Genomic DNA, 13,504 nt, shown 5'->3' on the forward strand with positions numbered 1-13,504 from the left:
GAGAGACAAAGTGACTTAACCACGAATTAAAACAAAACACTACTTGAGCCGATTTTACACTGGTAGAAAAACGTCGAAAGTAACTGTGTGAAACGGCTTATCATTTTGTTATAATTATTTTTGTTGAAAATAATAGAAACTACCTAGTTTTTGAACGCGATCTGATTGTATGCAAAATTTGAGCGATGTACACGGCGAAAAAATGTTAAAAAGGTGATTCATTTTAAAACAGTTTTAGAAGACAGGTTGTGATTCTTCTCAATTAGTTTTCTCAAAACCGTATGAAAGTTACTTACGTCGATTTGAAAAAGTAATCGAGAAATACTGAACTCTAACGAGAAAAAACCAGAGGTACATTTGATTTTTATAATCGTCTGGTTCAGACAGCGTGCGACAAGTAGGGTGCAGAACCACTTGGGCACTTCCATGATTCACTTTGGCATGGGGGGTTTTTATCGGCCAAATTGTCTGAAACTTTGCAATAAGAAGCGCTTCAGCACGATGCATATTGTGACCAAATATCTTTCAAAAAACCCCACTGCCGAAGAGAATCAAAAGTGCCAAGAATAGGATCTGGCTCCCTATAGCTGGTCGTACTACCGTGGTGAACCGAAATCCGTTCACATTATTAACGACCTAAAATCCATCCTTCCATACAAAACATTTTCTTTATCTTTCCAATAATTTCATCATAAACTAATTCAGGTATTTGCTCAAAGAATCCTGTAGATATTACTCCGAAGAATTCTTCAGGGGTTTATTTAATGATTTTCCACGGAATCTCTTCAAAAATTTCAAGTTTCGTTTCAAAGATTCAACCTGAGCATTTTCTACGGATAACCTCAGAAATTGGGGCCTTCCTTAGCCGAGTGGTTAGAGTCCGCGGCTACAAAGCACAGCCATGCTGAAGGTGTCTGGGTTCGGTTCCCGATCAGTCCAGGATCTTTCCGTAATGGAAACTTCCTTGACTTCCCTGGGCATAGAGTATTATCGTACCTGTCACACGATATACGAATGCGAAAAATGGCAACTTTGGCAAAGAAAGCTCTCAGTTAATAACTGTGGAAGTGCTCATTGTACACTAAGCTGAGAAGAAGTATCTGTCCCGGTGAGGACGTAATGCCAAAAGAAGAAGAACATCAGAAATTACTCCGGAGATTCCAACGAAGATTGTTCGAGAAAATCCCAAGTCCTCCAGTGATTCTTTAATCAATTTCCCTAGGATTTCCCCGATAAAATTTCTTGAGGAATATTTAAGAATTTAAACAGCAATTTCTCCAGAGATGAGTCTAGGTTTTGCTTAGGAAATAGTGGTTTCTTCTATATTTTAATCAGGAATTTAAGGATACTTTCAGAAATTACTCAAGGAACTCCTTCAAAAATACTTTTTTCTATCCATGGATATTCAATTTGAGAAATTACTCAACTAGTGGCTGCAAAACTTCAATACAATCATGATTGAAAACCTTTTAAACCTTGTATAATATCGTTGCATATATGTACAGAAAATGCAAGGTGAATAAGAAACTGATTGTATTAAATTTTACATTTTCTGGTAAGTTTCTTGAATGAAATCGTGTAGCAAGGATTGGAAGATTTCCTAAATTACCAACAGGAGATATGGATGGAATAGTTAGGGTCGGTGTTCCCTTAGTGGACAGTCCCCTATAGTCGCACTAGTGACTTTTCACGGCCGTTTTGCTATAAATCTTTTCAAAACATTTTTTGACATGAAGGTCAGGACCTATTTATCTAAGTACCATTGATTTACATCTTGATTTTGCTCAAAAAATGATCGAAAAAAATATTTTTGCTTAAAATTTGAGCTCCCTTGCGCCAATAGTAAACTTATTGTTCCTATAGTAGCACTACTGAGAGAAACTATTTGTTATTATACGAAATAATTGATGAATTAATAACTTTTTTTACATCAAACGAAAGCTTAAGATCCACACTTTGTAGGAAAAATATAAAAGTTTTGTAAAAATACGGTTTTGATAAGTATTTTTCCGACGCCGTGATGCTAGTGCTACTATAGGAACAGAAATTAGAAATAGTGCTACTATAGGCACATGTATTCCTATAGTGGCACACGCGATAATAAATACAAACATTTGAGTTTTCGTAGGTTTTGTATTTTTCCCACAAAACCAAGATAAAAAGCTATCAGATGATGTAAAAATAATGACGCTAGCGTTATTTTTCGATTTTATACGAATTTTTGTTCTTAGCTATGCGGCTATTGGTACATCGACCCTAGTGAAAAAAATTTGAAGGAAATCCTGAGATAGTCGCTGGGGAAATTTTCAGAGTAATCCCTGATGAAATTACTGAAGGTAGTAGTATAGTGGCTTAAGGATTTCCTGAACGAATTCTGAATAAAATTCTCCCAGCATGCCTTGAGAAATCGCTGGAAGGTTTTTAGACGAATTCTTGTTCGAATTGGAGAAGATCTTCAGTAGGAATTCCTGGATGAGTTCCTGAAAGTGTTCTAGAAGAAATCTCTGAAAAAATCACTAGGAGAATTCCGATAGCTATTCCTTGAATAAGTTAATAGAATAAATTCCTGAAAACCTATGGAATAGTCACGTCAGGATCCACTGAAGGAGAAAGTGACTTCTGAGACCATTTTGATACCTTACATTAAAGACAGAAACCTTCATTAAAATTGTGATAAAGTCTCTTGAACAAGACCTGCTATATGCCCTGTTAATACTAATGCATATGAATCATCCCTCGGCACTTACCTCACACATCTTCTCGATCATCGATTCGTCATGCGGCACCTTCCCATCGACCCGTTCGTCCGCCCGGTTTCCACTCATCCGCAGCACCAACGAAAACAGCCGCTGGTCCCACCGGAACGGTTCCTTCGTGAGCTTCGTCCCGGGGATTTGAGCATGCAGCGGCAGAATAATCTCCTGATGGACCCCGTTCCTAAACGAATACTTCCCCCCATCGGTCAGCACGATGATCACCGATGGTTCCAAATAGAACGGACACCGTCCCTGTCCGTACGTATCGATCCCGCTCTGCATCCGGTTCAGATTCAGTAGATCGAACGCATTCTTCAGCGCCTCACCCATCGTGGTCAGGCCGTTGCTCTGCAGATTCTTCAGCTCGTTCATAAACGTGGCATGGTTCTCCTTCCAACCAGCCTTCACATTGTTCGGTGGATCTTCAAACGTCAACAGCATATACCGATCGCCCATGCAGTCCTGGGAACGCTGTCGGTACTTGAGAAAGGTCTCCACCGCGCCCTTGGCAATGTCCAGATAGCTTTTCTGGACCCCATTGACGTGCGCTTTCTGGCACATGGACGCCGACGTGTCCACCAGGAAGAGGATGATGGTCATTTCACGACGTCACTCCTGCTCGTCGTCTTCCCAATAACACCGCGACTACTTCCGGTTCGTCTCGCTTCAATCTAGACTGTCCTCTCGGTCTCGTTGCTCTCGTGGGACGTGTTGTTACAGTAGAAGGCACGGCGCAGGGTGACTTCAAAATCATTCCTTCCGCGAGTCTCTGGCACCAATTACGAACATGTAACGACCAGGCGGAACACGTGCTACAAGAACCGATTATCGGTTTGGCATGCGTTCCTCAGGAACGTCTGTGGCAGAACCCGCGGCGGGCGATGATCCCGTTCGCTTCGATTCACGGCGTGATTGGTAGTAATCTGAAATGGGTAAAATGAGGAAACGTTAGAATCGCTGTTAGAAGGCAAGGGGAAGAGTCTGTGTCATTGCATCAGAAATAAGTAATTTGAATTCCATCATCAGATCAGGAGGGAACGATCGAAAAATATTGATGATGGCACGAGGGCAGAAAGACATTCGTGAAACAATAAACAACGGCATATGACGAGATAGCTATCTGTGCTTGGCTGCAGTGCAGAACGCCTCTCTCCAGCAGAGCAACTTAGTGAACGTACAGAATTAACCGCTCTCGGCGCTTTTGGGCACAGTGGCGGATTAAGGTAGAGCTAATCACTTGCACTATGATCCTCTTGATGTCTGACTTGGTTGGTTAAACATTGTATGTAATTACAATAATACATCTAAAAAAATCTGCTAACAATATCCATATCATCAGCGAAGCAGACAAATTGACTGGATCTAAAATCCGCCATTCGGCATAATTTATTTTGGCGCAATGCTAAAACGACAGGCACGAAAGTACATCATTTGGCATTGTCTTTCCATTGGCGTAGAAAGGTTTTTTTTTCTGGAGGGAGGCCAGCAAATTCTTGTTTTTCAGAAGTAATGTCGGTCGCAATAATCACATTTTTTATGGATTTCATAAATAGTTTGCATACATTTGATTTTATTTGTTTGTGATTTTGTCGCATATCGCAATACATCAATGATATATGTTAATTTATATTTTCACTACGAAAAATATTCATTCATCTGATCCTGTAAAAAATCCTTCAAAAATTCTGCCAAAAAACTCACGAGGAATATCCCTTATGATTTTTCCACGAACTTTTCAGGTATACCACCATATGCATTAAAGAGATTCCTCTCTGAACTCCCCCGGGTATTTCTTCATCAAATATTTCCATACTTTTTCAGTGCTTTCTTCAAAAACTCCTTAACCAGTTTTCACTGAGTTCTTCCTGGGATTACCTCGGAACATCATTCCCGGGTTTAGTAATTATTATTCAACAGATTTTTCTGAAGTTTCTTTAGGCTTTCTGATCTTACCAAGTAATTACTCGAAGAATCTCTATTAAATTACTTAGAAGAAAACACTTGATCCGCCAGATAATGCTCCAGAAATTATTTTAACGTTCAATGATTTGTCATCGAAATCATCAAAACTTCAAAAGCAGTTTTCTCTGTTTAAAACTAGAAAAAAAAAGATGAAGTTGTGTTCAATATGTTTCGGTTGGCGAATAGAACACAGAGAACACAGTTTCGTGTAAATCTTCTTGACTTTAAACGAAAAAACTGGTTTTGAAAATTCCGAAGTCAATAACTGATCCTGCCCCCTTAACCATTAAAAATTTCTTCAGGTTGGTCCTCTACGTACTTATTACATATTAATTCCAGTTGTCGTTTATTGATTTGGTAAGCATCTTCATTACTGAAGAATTCATCAAGAAATAGTACAAGAAATGCTAGGAGTCGCACCAAAATTATCTTCAAGACCAGCATGCTTCTTTTAACAAATTCTTCAGGAGGTCATCAACAGCTTTTACAGCTTTGCCTTTGTGATTTTTCCTAAAGTTTTTTTTTTCAGATTACTTCAACAAATCCTTTAGGAAACCATTCGACATTTCTTCAAGGATTTCTTGAAAAAATCACAGCAAAAATTATCCAGGACTTCTGTATGTGTATGTGCAATCCCACTGTCCGGCAGCGATATTATCGAAAAAATCTTTCTGCAATGCTTTTTGATGCTTGTGCAGAAAGCTTTAGTCCAGGAGTTAGAAGATGATAACTCTATTGCAGATCCAGTGACCCATTTCAGAATGGCTGGAGAGATACGTCCATTCAGAAGTCACTTTCACCAACAATAAGCCCCGCATGTGTGCTTTACCGTCATCAAATGGATAATGATAATACAAACACACTTCCAAATCCAAATATGTGCTCTTTGGAACTGGCACGTATTTAGTTTATTGAGGTAACAATAAAGATCGGAATAATCTCACCAAATTTATCCAAGATGACTACGACGCTGTCTACCCAACAATTCGAAGCACTTCCTTTACCTTCTCGGAAACAACGAGGCAAACATCAATTGTGATACAAATTTTAGCTCAAAACATGAAACATGCTTTGGATTCGGGTGACATAGTATACTATACAAACCGCCTACCGTAATCTCAAAATTTCAGCTTGAAAATCATCCTTACACCAACACAAGACACTACTGATTACTAGAACCTAACTGATGGACTATCTTCACACGGGTCACGCTGTTATTACTTCACAAATAACCACTTTTTTTCTAAAATGTATGTCGAGTGGCATAGCGACATCAGCCATTTTGCTCTTTCATCGGCCGAATCGAAAACACGGATCCAAGATAAACGTGACAGCGAATTCAAAAACGCAGTCGCTCGCGCACACAGCCTGCTACGATCTTTCACAGCAAAAATATCCAGGACCTCCTGAACAAAAAATAATGAATGATTCTTTCAGATATTATTCTAAGGATTCCTTCTAATATTCCACAAGACTTTCGTAAGTATTGCTTACGAATAGGAATGAACAGGATTCATTTGTGATAAAGTTTTAAGCGATTTCACAGAGACGTTTGACGCAGATATATCTATATTAAAAAAAATCTCCACCAATGTCTACCTAAGGAAATTTTGAAAGATTAAAGCGTTCCTATAAAGTTTCCAACGAAATACGTTCAACTACTTTGCAAAAAACTTTTCCGTGAAAATACTTTATTTATCGATCAATTTGTTCAGGAATTTCTTTAGAGAATTATACTATTGTTTCCCCCCGGGATGTCGTCCTAGAATTTTCCCGAAAAATTCACATGAGATTAATTCAAATATTTTCCAGGGATTTTTTTTTTTTTCAAACAGCACTAAATTTTCATTCTTGAAATTCTGAAAAGTTCTACAGAAATTCCATCAGGTATTTTTTCAGGGTCTAGAAATAACTCCATGTTTCATTTTCCGAATGTTAATCCAGGGATTCTTTCATAAATCTATCCACTTTCCATTTTTGGTTCAAAAACTACTCCATGAACACCTCAATATTTTTTTAGGGATTTCTTTGAAAATTACTTAACGAATCACTCCCTATCCATGTCCAGATTTCTAGAGATACATTTTTAAAGAACTTTCAAAACATGTTGTTGATGGTTTTTGCGTTGCGTTGCGTTGCGTGGTAACGGAGTATTTCGTAGATTGCATACTGAAAGCTGTCATGTTGGTTACTTTACCACTTTTATTCCAATTGCTTCCCGACTAGAGGTACATAACAAAAATATAATAAAATTTTATCAGTATATGATATGCATATCTTACTATGATAAAATTTTGCTAGGCACCGTTATTCAAAGAAAATATTAAAACAAAAAAATAACATAATATGTTATATTTATTGAATATATTTCTATTTGTTTATTTTTAACAATTTTATAATAAAATTAAATACTTACATATGGGAGAGTATGATTGAAAAGTCTCTTGGCTTTCTTAAACCACCCAAGCGGTAAACAAATAGTTATTATCTTAATTTAATTATTGACTAAATTGCAAGTGATTGAGCCCAATTTTAAATTGCTTGTTTTTATAAAAACATACAATTTTCTGTCTATTGCTCCAAATATAAAGTTTTGTTAGAATTTTCATATAATTGATCAAAAAACTCGTAACTGAATGTGTTATCCCGTAATATCAGACAGTATTATAGTTTTGATACTTTTTATCAAAAATAATAACAAAGTTTGATAAGTTTTTGATAGATATACAACATATTTTGTTATATTTATGTTACAATTCATACAACTTTTTGTTATAATTTTAGTTATTTTAACAACATTCTGCATCAAGTTTATAACAACCTATGTTCGATGAAATGTTTATATCATTATAACACACGCTGATATAATTTTGTTATTTACCCATAGTCGGGTTATGGAAAACTATTTTGGAATGAATAGCTGTCCAATCGGAAGTCAGAGATGAGAAGACATGACAATTTTCATTGCCGGCCACGCCCATCTTCTCCGTTACGAGGAAAGGAAAGGTTAATGATGGTATGACACCTACTTAAAGAGAGGCCAGCGACTCACCGACGCCCTCATAGACATCAAGGAATTGGATACAGAAAAGGGTGATGGTCTTGGATTCACTATAAGCGAGTGATACGACCGAATTCAAATTTAGTGTATGTGTAGATGAATGTATCTTTTGTAATTGGGGACAAGTGAGAATGAAGTATTTTTATCAACGTTGGGAGTGATGTAGCTAAGAAAGTTAATGTCACTCCATGCGCGCTTGTTTTCCAGGGAAGGGGCACAGGTATTTCCACCTTATGTCCTAGCTAATTAGCTTTGGTTTAAGCGCCATTACTCGCTCGAGAAGATAAATTGACCCAGCACTATGACTAATGTTGATGGTTTTTGTATTATTTACTACAACAATAATCGTTCTTTTTTCTTCGTCAACGTCGTGACAACGAACCTCGTTCCCAGAGGTATTCATAGGAAACTCGTGACATAATTTTGCCTTATTGATTGGCAGGTAATTCCAGCATCCGGAAAATTTCTTGAAAGTTTCTTAGCGAACTATTGAGGGAATTGAAGAAATTCGAAATTATTCTCTGTTTGTAAATAATCAAACCAATCTTCACCAATTTATTAGCATGATTTTAGTGCGATTTTCGAATAATATCTGCCGTAGTGATCTCATAAATATTTCTGCTAAGATTTTTGGTCTGGCAAGATTTTTGACCTTAATAGCTTATTGCAAGTTTTTTTAAATTATTCCAAGCAATATGCATGGAGGACAGCTAACCTTTCTTTAGGAAATTGGTTAGTTAAAATTTCGAAGATTAAATGGAAAGCTTGAGAATACTTTCAAATCTAGTAAAACATTTTTGGATTTCGAACAGAAGTTCATTGTACTATTGTGAATGAACATGCCAGCAAAAAGCATCTCAACTACCAGTTTTTCTGTTGATTTTTATAAGATCCTTCTCGAAAGTTTATTATAGGACTCTTGGAAAAATGTTTAGTAAATTTTTGGCAAGATTAATAGTAAATATAGTGGGCTCCAGATGATTTTAGCAGAAGTATTTCATTATCTGTTTGTACACACGTCTGAGAATTAGTAGAGTTCTCTGCATCTCTCTTAAGTATGTGATAACTTTATCACACCTGAATATTCTTCAGCTTTTGTGAGGACGTTGCCAGTAGATGTGTCAGTCTTGTGTGAGATCGCTGACTTAAGTAACGAAAGGAAAGAGGCAACTTTCACACACCAGACTAAAAATATACCACTTACGAAATTATGCGAATTGCTTAGTTTCAATGCTATTTTTAATGAATTACAACGTGAATTTTGGGTGTGCCTGCCAAGGGTATCTGCTGTTCCAATGAAATCTTTGGAAGGCATTCATGAACGTTTATTTCAAGACCATACATTTAAGGAGTCCGCGGGATGTTCGTAGATCTTCAAAGGGGGTCGCAGCTACAAAAAGGTTGAGAATCACTGGTGTAGATTCTAAGTCAAAAGACATTCCAAAAACACTTTTCGTAAGCAATCTTCTATAATCCAGGGGTTTGAAACAGAATTTTCTGGATAAAAAAAAACTATAGAAGAATTTCTAACACAATTTGTAGCGATTTTTGGAAGTATATCTGAAAAACTGTAGATAGCTTGTAATATTTTTTAGAGAACCATTTGAAGGAGTTCACAAAAGATTTCTAGTAGAACTTACGTTTCGCTAAGTATAAAAATTTGACAGAATCAATTAATTTTTAAAAGGAATTTCAAGGGAAAACTTCAAACTTTTGAAAGGATAAGAATTATTTGAAAATCTTCTTTTTTTGGGCATTATGCCTGCCTCTCAGCTTAGTGTTCAATGAACACTTTCACAGTTATTAACTCATGAGAGCTTTCTTTGCCAAAGTACGATAATACTTTATGCCAGGGAAGTCAAGAAAATTTCCATTACGAAAAGATCCAGGACCAACCGGGAATCGAACCCAGATACATTCAGCATGGTTTTGATTTGTAGCCACGGACTCTAACCAGTTGGCTGAAGAAGGAGCATATTCCGGAATTAATTTGTAGACATAGAAAACATTGTCGAACGGTCGTCTACGAATCTGACTTAATGACTTCCCATTAACTAATTTACAGTTGGTCGACTGACGACTGAAAATAAGCTGGTTAAATGCTCTGTAGGCAGTATTGGGTGGTATGAATAAAAAACTTTGAACTTTACTACATGTAGCATCTGCTCAAAAACAAAATCCACAAAGTTTACTACACTTTTGGTATGAATAAAAAACTTTTCGAACATGTAGTACTTACTACTTTCGAACACGAGCAGTGACTGAAGCTGCACGTTAAGAAATTTCCATTCAGAGTGCAGAGTGATTCTGCACGTAAAGAACAATCTATTCAGAGTGACGCCTAAAATTAATACAATCATGCATATGAAGAATTTGCATGGAATCTAATCGATTACGCGACAATTTGCACAAATCATGAAGGTGCTGTTATTTGACAAAATTTGTAGTGTAATTTTGCGATTAGTCTGGTATTCTCTTTATGTCTATGATTTTATGATGATGGTACATCAAAGAATTTTCTGGGTGGTTTTCGGCCTTCGCCAACGCCAGTGATTGATGATTTTTTAAATACTAGCTTAACATCTATGAAGAGATCTTGAGATTACAGCTATCAAATTTGGAACCACATATTTTGTAGCATCAGTACTGAGATTCTGGTGAAATTGCGGTAGAATTTTGATGCTCCCCGTGTGTTTTCTTAACAGCATGTTGAATTCCGGAAGTTTTAAGTGTTTCTGCGATATTCTCGTTATTTTGGTGGGGTTTCTGATAGTATCCTTGGAATGTCTAGAACTTAGATTGTCGAGATTTTTATTGGAATTGTAGTGATTCCATTGGTAGTCGTTAGAATTCAATGAGGATCTCCCCATAAAACACCAGGGTTCCCTTTGAAATTATCAAAATTCTTGTCGATTTCACAAAAAATCCCATTGAAATCTATAAAATATTTACCGACATTCAAATCGTTTATATTAAAGCTTTGCTTCGAAATTCCAACGGAACTGGAGATCAACGGAATCTTTAAGGTTTTTACAATAATTACGAAGATTGGTTTTCAGAATTACAAATATTCACACAATAATTCGCAGGAATCCCACCGCAATCTCATAGATTCTTACAAAAATACCGTCTCAAAGATACCCACAGAATTCCAAGAGATTAATATTCGGAATCCCATTCCCACCCCAATTCTAGAGTTTTTAACAGATTCCTAATATTTCCGCAATATTCCTAGAATGGTATTTAAACTTCCAGAATTATCACAAAAAATCCGACATCCCTATCGGAATCCCAAAGTTCCTACAGGAATTCCGGAATTCGAAAGGAAATCTGAGATGTCATAGTTTACAAGTAAAATTCCAAATTACACTATAAATATCTGAATTCCTACCAACATCCTAAAATTCCTAGAAAATAACATAAATATCGTAATGCCAGAATTCACACGGATATTACAAATTGCTACTGCCGGTAATCTTACCGGAATCTCAGCATTGGCGGGGCGAATGTTTTCGTAACCTCAGAATTCCTAAGCAAAACTCAAAATACCTTCCGAAATATCAAAACTCATATCGTTTTCCCATGATTTTTACTCAAAAGTAAATTATTCCATTCAATTCCACAATCTCAAAGCATGTGTAGCAACCTCTGAAGCTAACTACCAGTAGCTTTGTAGTAAATGCTACCTTTATTCATAGCAATGCGTTGTTTGTAGTATGTTCGAAAGGTGTAGAAAGGAAAATGACACAAACATGTTCCACTCGTGTTCCACATATAGCGTTTACTACCGAGAATGTAGTAAACTCAACTTTACTACATTTTATTCATACGGCCCATTAAGAATACTTCAATATTGATCATAATATTTTTTTTTCATTCACATAACTCAGCAGGTTGGTTACCTGTATGTATTTTATGTTTAGTTGTTTTGCGTAGTGCTACTTCCACCTTTCGGCCGTCAAACAAAATACACTTATGTTTTACTACGAGATTTTTTCAAGCAGTTTTTTTTGTCTCGACTTCCAAATGCATTACGGTGCGGCCATAGTAACGCGTCCGCATCCGCGAAGGCGATGTGATCAAATGATTTCCTGTTGTTGACATCCTGCTTTGCTGGCTCGCACACGCGCACGCACCGCAAGACGCGTTTACTATGGCAGCACCCTTAGAGTATTTTAGAGATTGTAACACGGTATACACTTGAAGTTGGAAAATAATTTATGACACAGTTAATAACTGTAGAAGTGATCATAGAATTGAGAAGCTAGGGAGCGGAGTACGTTAGCTCGGTTGGGATTCTACACCACAAAGAAGAAATAGAATTATTGAAGTTTTATCGAAAGTTTAACGGTTTAACGCTTCCTGCAAATACTACGTGCCGTGAGAATAATGGGAGTACACATTAAAAACCGCGTTTATTCAAAAAACGGTGTAAAGACCGCGTTGATTCAAACACGAAATAAAAAACCTGAGTCATTTTTTTCCATACAAAACAATGCTCTACATAATGATTCGTTTGGTCAAGAAACGGCGAAAAACATGAGGCCGACGAAAAAAAAAGACGATTGCTCGGGCTTTCTTCACGCACTACCCGGCAAAAAGAACGCGCAACTCCTTAACATTGAAAACATTACGACATGTGAAAAATTGATGAAATGTTTATGTTCTGTAACTATTTAATAAATAGCGAAAATTTGATAATCAATCAATTTTACTCGGTAACAATCCTGTCTCAGCATTTTTTTGAGAGTCTTTTCAAATTCTTCTTCATGGCGATCAACATCTCGCCAGCACCCCTTCATCGCAAAAAGAAAACCCTGCAGCTGCCTCTGCTGATCACACACGTTCGAGAGAGCACTAAAATTACCATCATCGTCGGTCGTGAGATATACAAAACTTCGCCTCTCACCGATGCGATGACTGACTGCACTGACCGAGCGAGCTCGGTTTTGACCGTTTTGACACACAACAAGCGATGTTCGTTCTTTATCACAATGTGGCATTTAAATATTTCCACAACCTTCCCCACACACTCTCTCGACGAAACGGTTTGGCTCATCGCGTTCTGCTTTGAAGCGCGATTCGCAATTCCCATCACTATTATGCACGTGTTGCTCCACTTCCACTATCAATTTCCCAGCATAGGAAAAGTGCAAAAAAACTATATGCGCTCAAGAACCCATCGATGACAACACACACATGCTATCTATATCATCACAAGCACCATTTGTCCCAATTTAATTACATAAGGCAACAAAGCAATTAACATTTCTGTTTCACCTCCTTATTTGTGGCAGCTCCAGGAATCGCTTCGTTCTTAACACCAAACCACGCAGCCTTATTGGAACGGAGGCAACGGCCAACAAGCACCGAAATCGCCATCCCTAAAACGCAACAGCCGCGGTCGCAGCAACATTGCAAAGCTCACGATAAGCGAGATATGTACCTCAAAGTACAGTCACCCCATAGATGTGGGATCAGTGTTTGGATTAAATGCAAAATTCTCATCAAAGAGTTTTGCAATTATGCGAAAAACATTTAACTTATCATTACACATTTTTATCAAATTTAGGGGAGGGATTATTAGAGTATGTTTAAGAAAAAAAAATACCAATTGAACTTTAACACTTCACTTTTTGTAAAAAAAAATAATACTAAGATCACTAGTAGGCGAGCAAGTACCTAATAACTCTAATATGCGACATACATACTAAATACAAAAAAT

At 37.1% G+C, this 13,504-nt stretch overlaps 1 protein-coding gene across 3 annotated transcripts in view; it reads right to left on the bottom strand.

Moving 5' to 3' along the window:
• The window catches only part of LOC5568329 (integrator complex subunit 6), a 50,362-nt gene that overhangs the window by 12,071 nt on the left and 24,787 nt on the right, over positions 1-13,504 (bottom strand). For 2 of the 3 annotated variants that reach the window (XM_001657934.2, XM_021839253.1), the window contains exon 2: positions 2,748-3,679. In XM_001657934.2, the coding sequence (XP_001657984.1) occupies positions 2,748-3,356 (609 nt within the window). In that variant the 5' untranslated portion in view covers positions 3,357-3,679. Of the gene's footprint in view, positions 1-2,747; positions 3,680-13,059; positions 13,160-13,504 lie in introns of those variants that run through there. The other variant, XM_021839252.1, reaches the window with a different exon arrangement.

Source organism: Aedes aegypti, chromosome 1 (genome assembly GCF_002204515.2).
Source record: "Aedes aegypti strain LVP_AGWG chromosome 1, AaegL5.0 Primary Assembly, whole genome shotgun sequence".
NCBI lineage: Eukaryota > Metazoa > Arthropoda > Insecta > Diptera > Culicidae > Aedes > Aedes aegypti.